General features: G+C 36.5%; 1 protein-coding gene across 1 annotated transcript in view; it reads left to right on the forward strand.

The window, feature by feature from the left end:
• The window catches only part of MYO3A (myosin IIIA), a 211290-nt gene that overhangs the window by 53900 nt on the left and 135315 nt on the right, over positions 1-22075 (forward strand). The window contains exons 7-10 of the mRNA XM_024575935.3: positions 4841-4917; positions 6937-7082; positions 9659-9724; positions 12663-12818. Coding sequence (XP_024431703.2) covers positions 4841-4917; positions 6937-7082; positions 9659-9724; positions 12663-12818 — 445 coding nt within the window. The remainder of the gene's footprint in view (positions 1-4840; positions 4918-6936; positions 7083-9658; positions 9725-12662; positions 12819-22075) is intronic.

The following is a 22075-nucleotide window of genomic DNA, read 5'->3' on the forward strand; positions in this document are numbered from 1 at the left end:
TTTGACCTCCTGTTCTTTCAATAACCTTTCACTATCCTAACTTTCTGCCTGGAATTTTCCACCCTTTGGCATTTTCTCCCTTGAGATGCTTATATAACTGTTTACTTTGGTGACTTATTCCATTAGTTCTTCTCTGGACAAGATGATTTTGCTAATCCTGACATCCTAGGGCTCCTGAACTCATCATTTGGGTTCCCGTTGCCTTATAAAGTTATTTGCGTCAATCATTTTTAATAGAATTTTATATTTTTTTTACCTCCTTAGCTACTTTCCTTGTGAGGATTTATATTGAGTGAAAATGCCATTTGTCCTCAGGAAACTCATTTTTCTCTCCAGCTGAAGTTTACTAATCTGAAATGAACTTTAGAGCCATTGAGTTGCCTTCTAGCTCTGAAGCTGTTTGGCTGTGTTGGTAAATGGTATGGAGGTTTAACAGTCACTGCAGAAGTGGTCAACAAGCACGAGATTTGGTAAATGACTCATCTGTCACTTTCATAGCTGGGTGTGTATCCTGTTTCTAATGTGACAATCTTCCAATATTCTCTGACTTACTGGTTTCTTATTCTACATAGTTGCATTTTTTCTTCTTAACTTATTTTGAGACTATTTTTCCTTCTTTATAATCGGGGCTGAATTTTTCTTGTTTCCATGCAGTTTACAGGAACTAGGTATAAAACATTCTTTCTGCAGTATCTCAGCAGGCACTGAAGGGTATATAAAACTCTAGGAGCATTACAATTTATTACCCCAGCACTCCTTACACCAATACCATAGTCTTTGAAGGGAGTGTCAGCCAATACCAGGGTGTTTGCAAAACATCATTGGCGTGCATAAAGAAATACTCGTACCTCTGTTACAGTTATTTTAATCTCATCTTTTAAAATTATCTTCATTTTATATTTCGTAATATCTATATTAATATACTAGTAGATATTTAGGGAATAGACTGCCTTTCTATCTATGTACAATGTACTTACTCAAAAGTTTTTTATTGTTTGGGAGGTGTGGTTAAATAGTTTGGAGGCCAAACATTTGCTCCTTCAGGTGTAAAATCATTAGGATCTTGCATTAGTCAGGGTTCCATGGTTGTAAGCAACAGAAACTCATTGACCAACTGAGGTGAGAACTGAAAACACTGCTGGCTTACAAAGTCAAGGGAGAGCTGGGCCATCCAGCCTCTTAAGAAGAGAGCAATGGCGGCCTTGGACCTCAGGAGCAGCACCACCTCTACTAATCCTTAGGGCCTTGCCATTGGTTGACTCAGCTCTAGTTATCCCCCTCCCTCAGGGTCTCCACTCAAATTCACATTTCTAAGGAAGAGAGTCTGAATGGTCTACCTTGAGTCACGTGCCCCACCCCTAAAAACAGCATCCTTTTCTCAGCATCCTTTCATAAATATTTTCTGTGAAATATTTTCTGCTATAACTGTCTATAAATTCAGATACCAAGACATGAATACTTACTGAAAAATGCCAATCATGACATAATTTTCATACCCAGAAAGAGAAAATGTAGGATATGTTTAGTCTAAAACATCTCATTTCTGCCAGAAGCAATCCTTCTGATTTTTTACTTTGTTGTGGTTTTTTCCTTTCCTTTTCCATTTCATTTACTTGACATTTGAATTCTTAAACTTTTTTATTATGGTTAAATTACAGTTGTCTACATTTTCCCCCATTATTCTCCCCCACCTCCCACATTCAATCCTTCCCCATCCCCATTGTCTTTGTCCATGTGTCCTTTATACAAGTTCCTTGATGGACTGTCCCTTATTTTCTCCCATTATCCCTCTCCCTGCTCTGCTCTGGTTACTGTCAGTTTGTTCTTTATTTCAATGTCTCTGGTTATATTTTGCTTGCTTGTTTGTGTTGTTCATTAGGTTCCACTTATAGGTGAGATCATATGGTATTTGTCTTTCACCTACTGGCTCATTTCACTTAGCATAATGCTCTCCAGCTCCATCCGTGTTGTCATGAAGGACAAGAGTACCCTCTTTCTCTCTGCTGGGTAGTATTCCATTGTGTAAATGTACCACAGTGTTTGGATCCACTCATCTACTGATGGGCACCTAGGTTGCTTCCAATACTTGGGTATTATAAATTGTGTTTCTGTGAACATTGGGGTGCACATGTTCTTTAGAATTAGTGTTTCAGGATTCTTAGGGTATAATCCCAACAATGGAATCACTGGGTCAAAAGGCAGTTCCATTTTTAGTTTTTTTTGAGGAACTTCCATACTGTTTTCCACAATGGTTGCACCAGTCTGCATTTCCACCAGCAGTGTACTAAGATTCCCTTTTCTTCACACCCTCTCTAGCACTTGTTTGTTGACTTCTTTATGATGGCCATTCTCACTGGTGTGAAATGGTGTCTCACTGTGGTTTTAATTAGCGTTTCTCTGATGGCTAGTGATGCTGACCATCCTTTCATATGTCTTTGGGCCCTCTGTATGTCCTCCTTGGAGAAGTTCTGTTCCAGGTCCTTTGCCCATTTTTTAAAATTAGGTTGTTTGTCTTCCTGGAGTGCAGTCAAATCCATGTCTGAGGTATCATTGGCAAATATATGTTCCCATACAGTTGCTTCCCTTTACATTTTGCTGATGTTTTCTTTAGCCATTCAGAAGTTTTTAATTGGATGAAGTCCCATTTATTTATTCTTTCCTTTATGTCCCTTGCTCTAGGGGACATATTGGTAAAAATATTGCTGTGTGGAATATCTGAAATATTACTGCCTATGTTCTCCTCTAGGACTTTTATGGTTTCACAACTTATATTTAAGTCTTTTTTAGCTTGAGTTTATTTCTGTGTTCATGGATTGGAAGAATTAACATCATCAAAATGGCTATACTACCCAAAACAATTTATAGATTCAACACAATCCCTATTAAAGTACCAGTGACATATTTCACAGATATAGAACAAACATTTCAAAAATTTATATGGAACCATAAATGACCCAGAATAGCCTCAGCAATTCTGAGAAAGAAGAACAAAGCAGGAGGGATCACAATACCTAATATCAAACTGTATCACAAGGCCACTGTAATCAAAACAGCCTGGTACTGGCATAAGAACAGACACATAGACCAATGGAACAGAACAGAGAGTCCAGAAATAAACCAAAGTCTCTATGGTCAATTAATATTTGAGAAAGGGAGCAGTGTATAAAATGGAGCAAAAAGTCTCATCAACAAATGGTGTTGGGAGATTTTAACAGCTACATGTAAAAAAATGAAACTTGACCACCAACTTAACACCATATGCATGAATTCTTAAACTTTCTTTATGAAATTGAAACAAAAATGTCCACCAAGAGTCAAATATAATTTAAAATTTTTTCATAAATATTTAGAAACCCTTAAATTTTAGTAAATTTAGAATCAATTTTAAATTAAATTGCTTTAAAATTTGTGTATTTTTGCACTTACATAAATAAATTACTACATATACTAATATTACTGTGAAATTCAAGCTTAATTGCTTCTGCTTTTAGTGAATAGAAAAAGACAAGATAAAATGTTTAGATTTAAATTTAATTTTTCTGTAAGGTAGAAGGCCTGGAGTAGAGGTAGAGGTAGAGGATGTCTTTTTGAGAAATGTGATATTAAATGTTGATTCCCTTTCATCATAAAGCCTGTTAGAAAACATTTAAGGGAGAATCTTTAAGCACAGATTAGAAAATTTCCTTTGAATTTGAAAAAAAAGATGTAGTGAAGATCGTTTTTTTCTGTAAATAGTTTCTTTAAAGGCAAAATTTAAAGGCCAAGGTAAAGATTCTGTTTAGGACAGGATTTATATGTAGATGGAGTCAGACATTAAGGGATACAATTAATGTAGGACCGAAACATACTAGTACCTGCCCCTCTGCTCAAGCATATTTCCATTAGTGAAATGCCCATTTAGTTGAATTTCATGATAAATGTCAAATGCCATCTTAGAGGAATCAAATATATCCAATTTTACATTTCTATTAGTGCCTTGTTCTACTTGGCTTGTCAGATAAACATCCAGAGCCTAAAACAAATGTGACACCCGGGAGGTACTTTTCAAAACAGAGCAATCAGGGAGTGAAAGCCCATGATTTGGTTATAACCCACCAAGTCCAGAGAAGGTCAAGGGAAGCAGCACTGAACCACCACAGGTAAGTAACCAGGCCCCCGTGTGAAGAGCAGGAGTGTAAAATGCAAGGAGAGAGACTTTTCTACTAATTTTCTTAAGGGTCAATTAGGAGTATGCCTAACCTGGTGGAACTAATGGGATGATATGATTGAAATACTTGGTTGTACCTCTTCATTGTAGTCCTTTGGTCTATATTCTCTCTAAAGGAAAAGAATGGATTCTATTAATGGTGTTGCTTTAAATAGATGTTGTTGATTTGCAAACTTCTTGTCACCTAGTATGTGCAAACCACCATAAAATATTCTCAGATTCACCAGAATTTGATAGTGAGCAGAGGGAGTGGGAAGGGTAAGAAGCATACCATTCAAATAACAATTACATGCTGAAATATGTAATATAGACAGACAGTTAAAAATGTAGAAGGTCAAGAAAGATAGAGGTTAGTATGATCAAATGCAGATTAAAAGTCAGCATGGGGAAGCTAAAACCTGAAATGGGGCTTTAAGGTTGCAAAGGTTTGCATATGAGAAAGAAAGCAGGAGTACCGGTCTGTATTTTGGCTATGCAGAAATCCTGACTCAGGATACTTTAATGTGGAGTTCAAGTCCAGTGGCAGCTTAAGGGAACAGAATTTTAATAATAGTTTGTAAGCAAGCTTATTGCAATTGGAATCTCTTTACATGAGATATTAACACAAGAAGTAAGTCTCATCTCTTCCTCCAGGTGTGTCTGCGCAGCTGACCAGCACCTGGCACCGTCGGAATACTTCTGTAGGAACACCATTTTGGATGGCTCCTGAGGTCAGATAGAGTTTTAGGGAGAAAAATGTAATATTTGATCCTTTCTGACTTTCCTCTTAATGAATAATCTATCTCCATATGTATTCTGGAATATTACTATAATAGAAGAAACTGTCTCTGTGTTGTTTTTATGTGAGGTTTTTGCTTGTTTGCGGAGGAACTGGGTGTTGCTCCCTGAATTGGCCATGGATGAACAAATGAAGCAATGAATAGATGAGCAAATGAAGCAATGAATGAATGAATGAATCAGAAGAGCTAAGAAAAAACTGCCTGCAGCCTTAATTTTTCATTAAATTTGTTTTGAATTGCTTAGCATGTATCAATATAAATGATATTTAGATTCTAGTTTTAAATTATTTTAGAAATATTATGAAAACCCCTAGCCTTTGTTTAAGATCAGATTAGGTCTGTTAACCTATATAACAGATTTCCATGGTGAGTCACTCTGCTTGGGAACTGTGTTCCACTTTAGTAGATTCTTTTCATTATTACGGTTGTGATGGAGAAAAACCACCAAAATAATTGAGGAAAAGAGTGTTCTAGGGTCAAATCTCTCCACAGTCACTGTTAATGCCTTCAGTCTTTTTAATTATGTTTATCAGAAAAGAACGCTTAGGTCTAAAAACTCTCTTTGCAACCTTTGCTATTTATTTGCAATTTTCTGAGGAGAGAAAGAAGGAGAAGTAAATCAAATACTTCATTAATATTGCAAAATCTTATAGTTAAAATTGTTTGAGGATTAAATCCTACTGTACTATTTCTATTTTAATACTCATTTAATTATTACTTGCAAAAAAAAGTTAAATTGTAAATATAATAATAAAATAAGGAGAAAAGATAAATTAAGAAATTCTTAAAAACTCCAGGGGATCTAAAAACTTTCAACAGTGACTACATCTTAGAATAAAATTATCATCCCCAAATCATTTTTTTATTTGTATTATTGGTTGGAAGTCACAAAATGTAAAAAAAAATTTTAAATGTAAAACATAGTTCTTAAAAAATATAAAATTGAATTTTCTTTTTGTGATCATTGATATTATAATCATTATTTGCAGTCTATCTGTATTTATATTTGCATATTTAGAAAAAAATTCTGAAGTAATTGTTTAGTAATTCTTCCATGTAATACTATTTTATAATATTGTAGAAAAATCCAATTTTTTCAATTATATCCTTTGATTAGTGAAATTTTTAAAAACCTGGTTGCAATTTCACAGTTTCACGTGCTCCTAAGTAAGTGTTGATAAATTTTAACAATATTTATTTTTATTCAGTATATTTTTCTTTCATTAATGGCATACATCTGATTGCATTCCTTCAAACGTGTCCTATTCCTCCCTTAGGTACCCCTGCCTTCTAGTTGCCAGGAAAGATCAAGGCCATTTAATTAGACTGCTCTCCAGTTTATTTTTCTTTACCTCCTTCATTTTTAATTCACTAAAGATATGTTCTTTATCTTGCTAAGATATATGACTTCATTTACTCGTAGGCTGTTTATGGAGTGATTGATTGCACAATCTTTAGCTGCACATTTGATCCCATCTCTTTGCATTTGGGACACAGTTTCTTTGCCCTTTCTGTTTGACATTTTCAAAAATATTTCTTTTCATAAGCTTCTTCCCTTATGTTTGCAAACCTGAGTTTGCTATGTAGTCTATGTTCTCAGAAAGAAACTACTACTACTGATAACAATTTGAGCTTTTATTCTCCCAAGTTACTGCCTTTACTTACAGCTATCAAATTTCATGAGCTTGAAAACTTACACATTGTTCTAAACATCTTGCTACATGGTTTTTTTAACCCTCATCCAAGGACATGCTTATTGATTTAGAGAGAGCGGAAGGGAGGGAGAATGGGAGTGAAACATCAATGTGAGAGAGAAGCATCGATTGGTTGCCTCTTGTGACTGAACCTGCCCTAACTGGGAATCCTGAGCTCCAACTGAGCCACATCGGCCCGGGCACTACATGTATGTTAAAGTCACAAACTTCACTTTTCTTTTTCATTTTCTACTAGGTAATTGCATGTGAACAGCAATTGGATACCACGTATGATTCCAGATGTGACACGTGGTCCCTGGGGATCACGGCTATCGAACTAGGGGATGGAGACCCTCCACTGGCCGACCTGCATCCCATGCGCGCACTCTTCAAAATACCAAGGTCCGCGGATTCTGATACTTGGTCCAGTGTCTGCAGCCCAGCTTTCCTCCTCCAGCCACTGAGCGCTCATCATGCTCGTCATGGAAATACCCAGATACATGTCAGCTGGTTGGGGGCACAGTGGCCCGGAATATCATTGTGCTCCTTCTGAGATACTGTATTTGTTCCATAGTTTCATTCCATTGGTCTACGCAGAAGAGTTTTCTCTTGATACATAGTATGTCTCTTTCCTTTTGCAGGCATTTGATCTCAGAAAACAGCAGCTCCTCCCAGTCTTTATTCACTCGCAACTGAGTGCAGCAGCCTGGTCCACGGGCGTGCAACAGTGACTTGCTTTGTGTCACTCTGTCTATCTAGTCATCTCCACTGCTTGCTAGGACTTCTCTTCGTTTAGAACTTTAAAGTAAAATTATAAAAATTATAAATAAAATTTATCCATAAAATAATAATTACTTAAATATGTTAATGTTTTGAATATATTAACATAAGATGTAAACTTAGAAGAATAATCTCCTTGGAGCCATGAAAGCACATTCCTGTATCTATGTGGACCCTTCCCCTTCAGGGTGGATATTGGCAAACTTTCTCCTGCGTTTTCTATTACTATTTTGTGTGTTTTGGTTAGTTCCTAGATAGTTCAGAAAACTGACATGAAAAGACTGACTATTTGTATTACAGATGGGATGTCTTCTGAAGACTTTCTTAAGGATTTTGCCTGGTACCTTAGTTTTAATGGAATGCACATGGAGGGCCTGTGGTGACAGGGTCCAGGGTACAGTGCCAGGTGGCATGTTATAGCTTGTGACCACATTCTCTATTAAATTCTATGGTTCCCGTGCCTGGAGGACATAGAATCATATGCACAAAGCCCTGGGGGTAGTTTTCTAGTCCAGGAATGAATGCCAATATTTTATATTAATTTCCAAATGGATCCATTCGGAATATTTGGCATGCAATTAAATTAGTGTAAGACCAAAGCATTTGACTTTGTTTGCAATTTTACTTTTGAATTTCCTCTCCTATCTATAGGTTCTGAATTATGACACAACAATGTCAATGTATCTTTTAGGTCTTATTGTTTGTAAAATACACTGTTTATTTGATAAATGGGGAAACAAGATTACAAATAAGAACAGAAAACCTGTTCTATACCATGTCTAAGACATTTCATTAAATTCAAGGAAAAGAGAAAAAAAACTCAGTATTTCCAAACTCCTATTATCATTCAGGATGGATAATGAAGCACTGAATTTCCCAAACCATCTTAATCATGGTTTAAATGACCACAGTTAATCCAATGCTATTACTTTTGGTGACGATGCCACATGGAGGAGTTGACACCACACTGTTGACATATATTGTTCCTGTGAGCAAGGCACTCTGGAAACTACATTATCTTAGTTATTTCTTACTTCTTTGACCACCATCATATCTGTAAAATGGAATTCTAAGGATTCCTACGGACTGCAGAAGCAAATATAAAAAAGGAATCTGAAAAGCTACTCAGTTCTGAGTGCTCTGAAAGCATCAGAACTTTGTTATCCTCGGAGCAAGTCAGTGTATCTCTTGGAAAGGAAATTCTCAGGAAAACAAGAAACAAAGCAAGGCTGTGGAAGGAAGGGAAGAATTACTTCTTTTAATGTGCAAATCAGCACTCTTCCCATAGTCCTAAGGACTGTAAAATGAGCTCTAGGGATGATCTAGAGTAGATGAGTAGCTGCACTTTTCCTTAATGAGCCTGTACAAACTGTACATTAATTTCATTATAAGCTATTTAAGGAGTAATGCAGGACTGAAGACAAAATGTTTCCATCCCACTAATGAAAACAAAGAGCTGTTAGAATTAACATAAAACTACTTCAGCAAATACAACTACCATGGTTGATCAGTGTTGCTTGATTACAGAGTGAGCTCAGCCTCGTTTTCAAGTGATGTTCTTTTGTGTTCATAAACGTGTTGAAGAAGAAAAGATTTATTTAGCTTAAAAATGAAAGGAATTAATAACAAAATCTACGTGGCATTCGGAGCTTCATATTGTTCAGGTCCTTGCTTCTGTAACCTTATTTCTGGCCCTGTATTCAGTAACAACAGAACAGCCATAGAGGCATTGTCCTCACGGTCCTATGCCCTTCTCTGCTCCAGCTTCTTCCTCCATCTCCTGAGCACCTGCTGTCAGGTCACCTCTGTGTGCCCTGGGTGTCCCTCAGAGACTTCTGCAGGACTCAAAGCAAAAAATTGTTTTCCTAGTATTCCTTGTCTCTATTCTGCTAAGTATTGATGTTTCCCCCTAGGGCTCTCAGGCAAAAGCAAGAAGATTCTTTAAAAGAAAAACATTTTTCAGTTAGACAAATTGGGTCATCTATTAAATGCTTTCAGAGAAACAAGAAATCTGTCATTTCATATAAAGAATGATTAATCACTCATTATCTGCCTTTGAATTGGAAAATGATGGTAATGCCTGATTTTACCTGGCAGGACCTGTGAGAGCAGTACTGGGTTAGTCTGTCCGGTTCTGCCCCTGCTTTTGCACTGGCTCAGCCATGTATACAATCCAACCTTGATTCTTGTTTTTCTAGGAATCCACCTCCCAAACTAAGGCAGCCTGAGATATGGTCAGCAGAATTCAATGATTTCATTAGCAAGTGAGTAACAAGAGTCTTTTTTAAAAAATTAAAGAAATACCATCCTGCTCACCTTGAAATGTGCCTTTTAGAACAATTCCTTTATCCTTCTGAATCTCTTCTTTACTGTTTATCTATTAAATAGCCCCAGAGGTTTCCATTGTTTTCTTCAAAACAAGCATTTGTTGATTCTTGTGACTGTTAAGTGTTCCTTGAATTCATTGTTCCTCAAACAATGTCTTCAGGTCCTGTTTATCCACTTATTGATAGTGATGCTTATGCAGACTTTTTTCATCATTCAGTAACACATTCTTCTGTCCACCTGCCTTTAGCTGCTATACCCACAGCTTCTCCCACCTGCTCACCCACCTTCTATTTAGTCTGTTATTTAACCCTCCATTTATTTTCATCCTTAATTCTCATCACAGGGAATATTTATTGCAGTTGGTGAATCACAAAGATAAATTGTCTATACATTTGAAATTCAGTGAACATTTTTAATTTGATGGATATTTACCTCAAGCGCAGTGCCTTGGCAATTCCAGACACTGTGACTCTAGTCACTTCCAAATATCTGTCCCACAGACTCCTTTTCTTTTCTATTTAACCAATTTCATTATGGCATTATGAATGTTTCCAATTTTCTTTTTTTTTAACTGTCATTCTATTATAGTTGTCCCAATTTCCCCCCTTTGCCCTCCTCCTCCCAGCCCATCCCACACTCCAACAGTCCTTGGTTTTTTTTCACAATCTATTATCACTTCACCGTAAAAAAATAAGAGTATGAGATGACCCCAGATTGTAAATGGAAGAAAGAAGTCATTAAGATTTGACGTCAACTCCACTCAGAAGACATAGGAAGGGCAAAGAAAGTAGAGGAACCAGTCATACCCATATGTAACTGCCATCACTGGTTTTCCTACCAAGAATATCTGCTTATTCTTACAAAGAGAAGGGGCGTAGATAGATTTAATGGTTGTGTAAACCCAAAAAGGATTGATGACCTTTTTTTCTTAGTTGTCACTTAACCAGTCATAACTGAGTATGTATTATGCACTAGAGAATATTTAATAAGCTACAATTGAATTTCACCCATCTCTTGAAAAAATCATTGGTAACTTTGAAAGTCTCCCCTCAGCTCATAATTACACTCCACGTTTGCAGATCTACCGTGGAACCTGGGGCCTTTGACACATTTCACACAGCTTCGCCTGAGTAACATTTACTGATTTCCTCCAGGCAGTTAGTGTTCCGTTCTGCGTGCTCTGGTGGCATTTTGTTTGTCTTCCTCTAGCAACATTGCCGCTTTTATTTGGCTCCCTTCTTAGAGGCCTTTCTTCCTAACTAGACAGTAAGCAACTGCAGGGCACCAAATGGTCCTTAATTGTCACTGTACTCCAGTGTCTTAGCAAAATACCTATACACATCAGATATTTGACAAAGTTTTACTTAAATAAATAATTTCTTGATTAAAATAATTTTATATGTGACTAAACTCAGTATATTCACACAAGTGCTTCAGATGTCAGAAACTGACACATTCTGTTAAACTCAATGAAAACTAAGAGCTTTTGTTTTCCTTTTCATCCTTATTCCATCCTTATTGTCATCCTTATTCCTTAGCATTTTTTAGCATACCTCGGAAATATCTTTTTGGGTAAGCCTGATCAAATTAATCTCCTTTGTACCATAGCGGAAGAATTAACAATACAGATTAGAAATGGCACCGCTCAGGTCAAGGTTCCTTCTTTTTTTCTTTTTCTGTATCCCCAAGTGACAGCCCGACTCTGACCAGTTTGCTCATAATCACAGATCCTCAGAATCTCAGGGTTGGAAGGATACGGTAAATTTATATAGCCCAAACTTACATTCAGAGTGTAAATCCTTCTCAAACATATCCACTGGGCAGTCATCCAATCAGTAAACACCCCTCATAAAAACAGTCGTACTTCCCAATGTGGCCCAATCTATCCTTGGGAAACTTCACTGTTGAAATTCTTCCTTATGCTGACCTGAAATCTGTTTCTCTCTTTTTAAAAAAAATTTTATTTGATTTAAGAAACAAAAAGAGATTGATTTGTTGCTCCACTTATTTATGCATTCATTGGTTGATTTTTGTATGTGCCCTGACTGGAAATTGAACCCACAACCTCGGCATATTGGGATGATGCTCTAAGCAACTGTGCTAACCAGCCAGGGCCTGTTTCCCACTTAATCCACCCATCCATCTTAAGGTTCCTGTTTGTTTGTTTGTTTGTTGTTTTTGTTGTTCTTCTTCTTTCTCTCTTGTGGTCACTGAGAACTGTCTAATCCCTCTTCCAAATATCTGAAGACAGCTCCATGGCTGAACGAAAACCCTAAGTTTCTTCAACTGTTCCTCCTGGGATGTTGCTGCAGGCGCTCTCCCTCCTGGCGTCCTTTCTTGCGATTCTGCTCTCGTGGAACCTCTCAAGGAGTGAACCGCACTTACATACGGAATTTTAAACATCCTAAGTTCATTAGCCTTCTCAAATGAGCTAGCGGTTTTATCACGTAGAAAGAACTAGATCAATTGAGAAGCCTCTAAAAGCATTCACAAAGGGAATCTGAAAAGTTTGTTTTAGTTTTAGATAAACGTCAAAACTGTAATGACTTCATTGTTGTTTATTTTTAACTTCTGACTTGTAAAGGAGACTTCACAGTGCAGACCAAGTTTAATTATCACTATGCAATAATGCTTTCTGGGAGACTAAGGAGTAGGATTTAGATGCAAGTTGGTAGCACTACAGCATAATCACAGATGTGTGCGCTTTCACAAACGTTCATTTCATCATATTGCAGTTTAACATCTTGTCAGGTGTTTCCTGGGCTGAGCAATTATGAAGAGCATTGTTGTCTTACATTAGCGTAGATCTTAGGAATATGAATCCTAATTTATCTAACTTATCTAATAATTGCATGTTCTTTTTTGCCAGTGCAGGTGCTTGACTAAAGATTATGAAAAACGTCCAACAGTGTCAGATCTTCTACAACATAAATTCATTACGCAAATTGAGGGCAAAGATGTGATGTTGCAAAAACAACTCATGGAATTCATCGACACTTATCAGTGTATGGGAGGCACAGAAAAAGCCAGGTAATCAAATAATTCTTGATTCCAAAAGCACAGGGATCATCTAAAAATGTGAACAATTTTATAATGAAGTGGTTATTAAGATGAGAAAAAACTCATTTAAATTCCCTGCTTGTGATTTAGAGATATGGAACACTTACTGTACATGAAAAGTGATTGCCACATGTTGAGTTGCATCCCAAAATTGGTAAAATCACTGGCAACCTTTTTGAAAAACTTCATCAGAACAAAGAATGTGAACTTCAATAGGTGATTAGCATTGGTGCATATTTTCTACTCCTCTGCAAAGTAAGGTAGATTGAAGTTTAAAAAGGAATATAACATTTGAAAGATTTTTGACACTAGTATTTGTTGGTATCATTTTCCCTGGTTGATTATATTCAAAAATAATTTTAATGTCTTTATACTTCCTATTTGGATTTTTAATAATCTACTGTGTATTTATAATATCAGCTATGTTTTATACTCATTTTAGATACTGTATGTGTTTATTTTAAGAAATTTAGAAGAGAGGGAGTATAGAACATAAAAATCAATCAAGTATAACATTTTAATTTATAACCTAGAATCTTATGAATAGAAATACATTTTAAAACAAAATTAGAGTTGTACTTTTGTTTTAAAGACTGCCTTCTTTCAGTAAATAGTGAATATCCATATCATTGAATATCCTTCTGCCACTAATTTTTAAATTCCTGCACAACATTCCCTTCCATGACCATTCAATGACTGATTTAACTAATCCCTTATTATGAGACATTTAGGTTATTACTAATTGTTCTTATTCCAATAAATAACACTGCAAAGGGCTATACATGAATCTCTTATTATTTCCCTAAGATAAATTGTTATAGATGTGCTGTTAAATCTAAGAGTAGTCTTCTGTAATTTAAATTCATTCTTGAGAATCTTATTGGTTTCATCTCAGGAGCATATCACTATTTAGGGAGTTGGGGTAAGTGGGTAGAAAATAGGACATGACTTAAAAAACAGCTGTATTTGAATTCCTGTTGTAGTTTTACATATTTAATTCCTATTTCCTTAGCGCTTACTACATGCCAGACATTGTATGAGGACTTTATTTATGTTACCTCATGCACCTTTACAACAGCCCTGAGGAAAATATTTTATGATACCCCATTTTCACAGCTGAGAAGAACTGAAGTTTTGTTTTATTTCTGTTTTCCTAGAAAGAAGGGAAGGGAGGGAGAAACAGGAGGGAGAGAAACACACAAGTCCTAGGGCTGATGGCCTAAGTAGGTACTGTGTACCTACTTAGTGGGTTTGCCTCACAGTTGTGGAATCCTAAGTTTGGGAAACTAATCCTTCGAAAGGGTCTTTAGCAAATCTGTCCAAACTCCCTGGAGCAAACATTATCTTTATTATCCCAGAGGATGGCAAACAAAACTTCCATCTGTTCTGGGGGGAGACGATTTACTTGGATTGTAAGCCTGGTACTCTAAATTCTAGTGTTAAAAATATTAAAAATTACTATATATTGGGCACTGTTTTAGGCTCAATGCTTCTGTTTCTGAGTCACAAAATTTATTGTTTATCCAGCTAAGAACTCAATATGCTTGCAATGAGAACTCATGTCTCACACAAATTATGGAAAATTTTCAGTCATTATTTCTTTAAATATTTATCCTTTTTTATTTTTTTACAACCAAGAAATCGATATTAGAGTGTCCTATTTTACCTCATATGTCCTATAATTTCTCTTTCATGTTGTCATCCATTTATCAATCTCTGCCGCATTCTGGATGACTTCTTTAGAACTGTTTTCTAATTCACTAATTCTCTCCTAGACTAAGCCTAGTCTAAATTTTATTATATACTGATTTTTCTCCTGATATTTCTGTCAACATCTGTATTTCTAATTTCTAAATTTTATAACTATTTTATTTTTAATGATTTATTCTTTATCATATCTGACTTATTAGCAATATCTGGCTATTCATATATGGCTAATTTTTTCTTTTTTGTGAATATAATTCTTTCCTTTTACTCTTTGTTCTGACACTATTTAACAGTCATTTTTCATTTGCATTTCAATAAGGGTGAATTATCCCAGTCAATGAGTTTATTTGTTTCCTTAATATTTGATTTCCTTCTGTGGTTCAGAATTTTATTTTACTCTCTCATCTTGAATGGGGAGTTATTTGTTTTGATTTTTCTTTCTTTTGGCATTCTTTCCTACAAGTTTTGCCTTGCCATAATGTGGCTTCAGGAGCCACCTAGTCCAAAGCCTTTCTGCCTATCATGACTTCGAGGATACTGGATATGTGGTCACCAAGCCAGTATTAAGTAGACCCCACGTCTCTGCTCCATCCTGCAGTCTCAGGCACCTGGCTGTAGGAAAGGGAGAAGGTGCAGAATCCTTTCAATCTTCTCTTCCAGGCAAGATATACCTTTGCCCTCCCACTCTTCCTTCCCCCCCACACACACGTTCAACTCCACGCCCTCCGCCGAGTCTAGGTCAGGACCTTCATTGTTCAGTGGCTTGTTTCAGTTTCTTTACCTTCCAGGCCTCTTCTGCCTATTCCTAGTCCTGGACTTCAAGTCAACCTGTAGTTTCTGCCCCCTTACCCACTGTGAATCTGTTCTGTTAGGTCCACTGTAATATTCCTCTTTATCTTTTGCAAGTGTAGGTTTGAAGAAGATGGGAGTGGGTCTTGAATCATTAACCCACAGCACTTTTTTGACTACCAATCTTAGTTCCAAGTCATAGGAGGAGGGAATTTTGTGTGCGTGTGCAGCATTTTTATGCTAGTTCCAAAGTATTGGACATACTAAGGAAAAAGAAAGGAGGCTCTGGTATTCCAGTGCGAATGCCTTGGACAGAAGTAGTCCTCTTCAAGATCATGTAAACTTGATTGATTAATTTGTCAAAGCCCCCAACATTGATAACATTGATCTAAAACCTGACATTTCCCAATCAATATAGCCAACTCAAAGCTGGTATTTTTTGTACCTGATTCTAACTTTTGAAATTGGATTGACATATGTGCTTGGTAGGATACTTAAAGAAAAATCACAATCCAGTTTTAAAGAAGACTGTTTTACTCTAAATTTTATATAAACTGAGTAGTTTAAATTTCCTGATGATGGAGAAGGGGTGGTATTGGAAGGCACTATTGAATGAATACAGGAACTTTGTTAGTCAAGGGCTGAGTATGACAAGTCACTCTTATAACTTCCTTAACTAATCTAAGCAGTTGATAATATACACACACACACATAGATATGCATATACATGTATATATATGCATGTATATATGTATATACGTGTGTGCATGTATATATTATCAACTGCTTCTATGACACACTCCTCATAGGAGTTAAAAATGAAAAGATTAGAGTACAGACTGAATCAGTGAGAAATTTAGATAAAATAGTTTAAAAGAAAAGCTTACTTCCTCTGCTCAGTATTTTAAAATATTCAAAGATTTAATGGGAATGGATAAAAGTCATCTGTAATTAAAGTATACTATTCAGCATTCTTGAGTAAAAACAATACCAGCCAACTTAAGGAGAAAAGCAATTTAGTGAAAACAATGGATGCCTGAGAGAACTGAGAAGGCAGAGAGCCAGGCCCAGGCATGAAACAATGGAAGTAGGGGCCTCCAGTACCCTTCCTCAAGAACTGCCAGTGATGCCCACCCTCCACCCACAACTTTTCCTGCAGCAACACTGGTTTCTTAAATGCTACAACCACCTCAAAGTGTTGATAAACTGACCTTGAGTTTTGTGTCACTCCCTCAACATTCTACATCCCATGCAGGACCATCTGATTCCCCATGCTCCGTCACAGGTCTCTGCTGTAGGTGAAAAGCGCAGTGGGAGGCACTTGGTCCTCCCTCACTTCCAGTTTCTGTGTCTCAACCATGTAGGAACTAGAACCCCCACCCTCCCCACCCCCTGCAGAGGAAGGCATTTTGAGCTGCTGGAACAAGGAATATCCACTATGTGGAATATCTAAATAGGTTCCTAAAATTCTTCCTTTTATATATCTTGAACACTTACCTAAAAATATTATTTAAGCTGTGATCTGTAAATAAAGGGAAAACCTAGCCCACTAAAATGTTGACAAATTCCAAATTAAAATTTGTTTTTGTGGTAGTTATATTAACATGTTATCTTTTCAATTTCTTTTGCTGTATATATAAAGTAAAAAACTAATATTTTATTTAACATGCTCTATATGCTGGTGGTAATTAACCTTGATATATTTAAATTAATTTTGCATATAATTTTATCGAAGCAAAAGGAATCTATGTAAGTATTTAGTAACTCGAACATAGTATCTCTTAGGCCAAAAGTCCTGGCTGTATTTGTGATGCTGTTTCAATCACCCACTTGTCCCAGCGTATGTGGTTTTCAAACCAGGATTTAAAGCAACTTTGACACATTTCTCAAAGGATTAACAAATGAAAGACAAACTAAAAAGCTGTCTAACCATTCAATGCTAAAAGTGCCTGGTTCAAGCTGTCAACTCTTTAGTTAGGTGTAGGGCTTTATGTAATGGAAATTCACTTGAATGGGATTTTGATTTTACAGAAATAAATGAAAGGAGAAAGGAGAAAAATCAATAGTAAGTAACAATAAGGTTCTTTCAGTGCAATACAATGCATGGCTCCACTTTACTTTCTATTTTCTGAGCAAGATAATTTTTCTCTAATGGCTGTGATCATGTCATGGTGAGAATTATTCAGCCTTTGGAACATTTACTCCTTTCACTTAATACAGGGGACTTCTAAAATGTTATCCTAGCTGCTCTTATAATAAACATCCTTTTGATTCCCATCTCCACTTCAGTTTCAGATATTTCAAAAATACTGCAAAGTCAACATGTCCTAAATTGAACCTATGCTGTCCCACCCAAAATTAGTTCTTTGTTCCCTATCTTATTAATGGCAACACCACTCATCCCATTTGCCGACTAGAAATCTAGGCATTATTTTGATGTATTCTTCTTACCTACTGTCTGTTTTTAGTCCATAGCAAGACTAAACTTCTTACACTCCCACTCAACATTGGTTTGTTGACGCCATTGTGTAAAGCTCTAGGTGTGTTGCTACCCAGGGATCTGAAAGCTGAAGCAGCTATGGAGTTTACCTTGGGGAGTTTACTTTTTAGTAAAAGGTGTAAGACAAGCATGTAAATAAACATTACACAAAGTAAGAAGTTTAAATCCCATAAAAGGAATACAAACAATGTTCTGTGACATTCAGAAGTAGAGAGTATTTCTGCTAGCAGGTCCAGGACAGGTCGGCTGATCTGGAAGGCAGCCTTTAAATCAGCACTGCAAGGGATAAACACGACTTAACCATATGAAATACAGTGACCGCTAGATGAACATTATTGTGAAAGAACAGCCTGAGCAAACTCATGAAAGCGAGGAGATGAGCTCACGGAAAGGCAAACATATAATCAATGTTGCAAGAGAGAAACTCAGAAATAGCATTGGAGAGACTGGACCACAAGAAGCATTGAAAGTCAGGCTGAGAGGTTTGACCTGTGTTCTTGACAGTCCACACTAGAGAGTACCTCCAAGACACCTGTATCCTGTTGTGCACCATCCTTTCATGGCTTCTAGCAGGTAAGCTATGGGTACACCAAGACACACTACAGCAATAGTTTTGGGTGCATTTTGCTTGTTCCCAATACTTCTTCCTATATTTAAGCTATTGTATTTTCTAAATACAATATTTTCAAATCGGTAGGGAAAGTAGGTCCGTATGTTTAATTATCGAGGCAGTAAATTGCTAGTTTTTAGATATTTTGAGATGATGAACCTACTGATATATGTTTATCTCTATGTTTTTGTGGGATGTTTTCATTGTTGGGTATGTGTATAGTTATATTCTAAGTAAATTTTAATTTCAAAAATCCCAATCTTATTTTGACCAGAGCAGAAGGTTAAAGGAATTGCCTCTGTGAAATCTAGGAGAAAATGTCCCATCAAGGCACAAGTTAGTGGCAGTGTCTATCCAAGTCGGAGATCAGAAAGAGACAGATGAAGCTAGGGGAATATAGTAAGGGCCCACCTAGGACCAGAATATTAAGAAATGATAACTTATTTTTGCCCATCTGATATATAACCTCATGCCTTTCTCTTCTACTCCCCCTTCCAGAAAATCTCCCAAATAAGAGCTAAGTAGCTTTCAAACATGGTCCTTTTTTTCTTGGAGCAATTTAATAAGGAATAGGCGATTGATTAAGCACTCACTCCCTGGGGAAGACCATTAATGAGAATCTGTGCTCCTAAGTAGCCGTAAATAAAGGGATTCAAATAAACAAGAAGAGGCAGTTGCTTAAATGTGCTAAGAAGCTGTAAATAATTCCTAGGAATAAGTTACACTGATAATTAAAACAAAACAATAAAAACAGAGGAAAGAGCCATTACGTTCACACAATTTGCCGTCTGTGTTGATTCACATAATTACAGGAAACAGAGACCTGGGGGGGAGAAAAAGTGTTTACAGAGTCACTTCACTCTATGCAGAAATGTAGGGGCTAGAGCCCATTTGTCCTAATACCTAGTTCAGTTCCTGTCTATATCACAGTGTCTTTTTTTCCTCCAAAAAATAATCATAAAATTATAGACTGTTATTGCTGGAAGGGAACTTTCCTTCTGGTTCCTCATTTTAGAGATCAGAAAACTAAAGCCAGAGGAATTTGAAAGCCAGCTGATAGTCAGCCCCGGGCCATAACTCACATGCCCGGATTTTCAGACCAGCACTTTCACTAGCATCTGTGTTCCTCACTAGTTGTTTGTGTTCACAAAACTGATGATATGAAGAGTTTTTGTGGGACTTTTGGGGGCTGCATTTTATGATTTACTCATAATGGTCATTTAAACTTAAATTTTAACCAATTTATTTACAATTGGGATTTGCATTACTGAGTAGTATATTCAAGGGTCAAGAAATCTTTGTCCATGTTTCCCCAAAGACATTTGTTTTAATTAAAAGGGTTGAATGGAAACAACTAATTGAAAACGGCACTCTAATTTACAGCATGCTTGAAATGTTTGGGAAATAATCATTTAGGAACTAAATTTTAATGACCACTTGACATGAGTTGATTTTCAACACTGTGATCTTTTCATTTCTTTTGTAAGGATTCCTCATCTCTGCTTTGCATTTAAGGATTTGCATTTGTTATTAGTAATGAAGTTATCAGCAGGGACCAATAAAACCACATTAATCAAAAAGTTTTAGTTTCATTTTCTCTGCTAATTACTACTGAAGGTTGTACTGCTCTCTGAGACTTTATTTAGCATGTTATATTCTGTGCTCTATGGTATTTATTTTTCCATCCTTAGTTTCATTTAGGTCTAAAATGGTAAGTCCTCAGTGACTGCCAATATGTGTCTTTGATGACAATAAGTGAGCCTGTGATGACCGACTTGTCCATCTCTTCCCATGTACCCACACTCAAGCCACCAAGGCACTAGCTGGTTGCTGAACCTATATACATGCATTGTCATTTCTCTTTATTTTGGCTCATGCAGTATCCTGTCCTTCAAATCTCCCCTGTTCATCATCTTCTTGAAGATAAACTTGACAACCACATCTCCAAATGTCTCACCTTTGAGAAGCCTTTTCCCCAAACCCCAAGCATACGTTTCCACGTTTTTTTTCTGTGGTCATACAGCACTTTATTCAGACTTCAGAGTCAGACGGACCTGGAATCAACTCCTCATCCTCTTCGCCATGCACTAGCCCTGCCATGCACTAGTTCTGTGACTCGGGGCTCAACCTCTCTTAGACCCAGTTAAACTTGTTTATGAAATGGGAACACTACTGAAACTTATCCTATACAGCTCTGAAGATAAATGAAACACCCCAAAAAGCATGAAACTCAGCACTATCACTTCATAGATAGTGATATGCATCTATATTTTGTGAATCTTAATCATTGTTGGATGTCCCATGCTGGATCTAGGATGTTGGCTATATATAGTAAATGCTCGATAAATATATGTTATCTTGAATTGGAGGGTTTGGGTTGAGATATGGACTAAAAAACTCTCATCTGGCTTTATATATTCAATAGACACCATTAATAGCACACTTGGCTATTACTTCACTGAGATTCACTGGAGAAGCAATTAACATGAAAGATGTTTTTGAGAGGAGTTTAAAATTTCTTTCTAGAGAAAACTTTTATTTTAACAGTTCTTTTTTATAGTTCTCCTGCTAAATTAGTGGCAGAAGCAAAAAGAGGACTTAGGAAAAAAGATGATAAAATATACATTAATATCTCATTTGTTCCTAACACCATCTTTGTGAAGTTGTAGGATATGAGTCATGTCTTTCTAGTAGGGTAACACCATTGAGGTGCAGGGAGCTATTGCAGAACTAAGACTGGTGAGTCTCTCAATTCCATCTCTGCGATGTTTCTTGAAATTTGCTTATTGTTCAGCAAGGTAATCCAGCTGATACCCTGGGGATAAATTTTAGGCCCTAGGAGGCATTTTGCTAGCGGAACTTATGGATTAAATGGATTGGTCATGCTGTTATTTCAGACGCCTTATAACCAACACACATAGTTCTGCGCCTGAGACGGCAAGGCTGCCTCTTACAGGAGAGTGTTGTAATTTCTGTCTGAAGCCCCCTCTCATGAGGCTCAAACTCTCACTATCACTCTAATTTTACCCCTAGCCAACACAGTTATTCACATGCTCTTCCTTCAACTTTATCTTTGCCTTCCTCAGTTCAACACTTTTCTCTGATAGTGGTGACTAGAACTTTGAAACATGTATTGATACCCTCTGCTTCTTAATTCCTTTGAAGGAATAATGAATCTTAGTTTATTTGTAAAAGTAACCTTTACTTCTTATTTAAAAATCTAATTTGTACATAAACATATAAAGAAGCTTTAGAAAACCACTGTACCAAGGGGGAAAAAATACTATAAACATTTGATGAACACAATTCCAGATATTCCTTCTCTCTCTCTCTCTCTCTCTCTCTCTCTCTCTGTATGCATGTGTGTGGATAGCATGAGATATAGAATTTTTTAATTTAATTGAAATTTTTATTGAAATAATTAAAATTTTACATGTAAGAAATAATACAGAAAACCCCATGTACTCTCTACTAAATTTTCTTCAGGGGTAAACATTGGCAAGACTATATACAGTAGTTCCCTCCTACTGCAGGGTACATTCCAAAACCCCAAGTGGATGCCTAAAACCTTGGATAGTATTGAACCCTATATATACTATGTTATTTCCTATACATACATCC

Source organism: Desmodus rotundus, chromosome 4, assembly GCF_022682495.2.
Source record: "Desmodus rotundus isolate HL8 chromosome 4, HLdesRot8A.1, whole genome shotgun sequence".
Classification (NCBI taxonomy): Eukaryota; Metazoa; Chordata; class Mammalia; order Chiroptera; family Phyllostomidae; genus Desmodus; species Desmodus rotundus.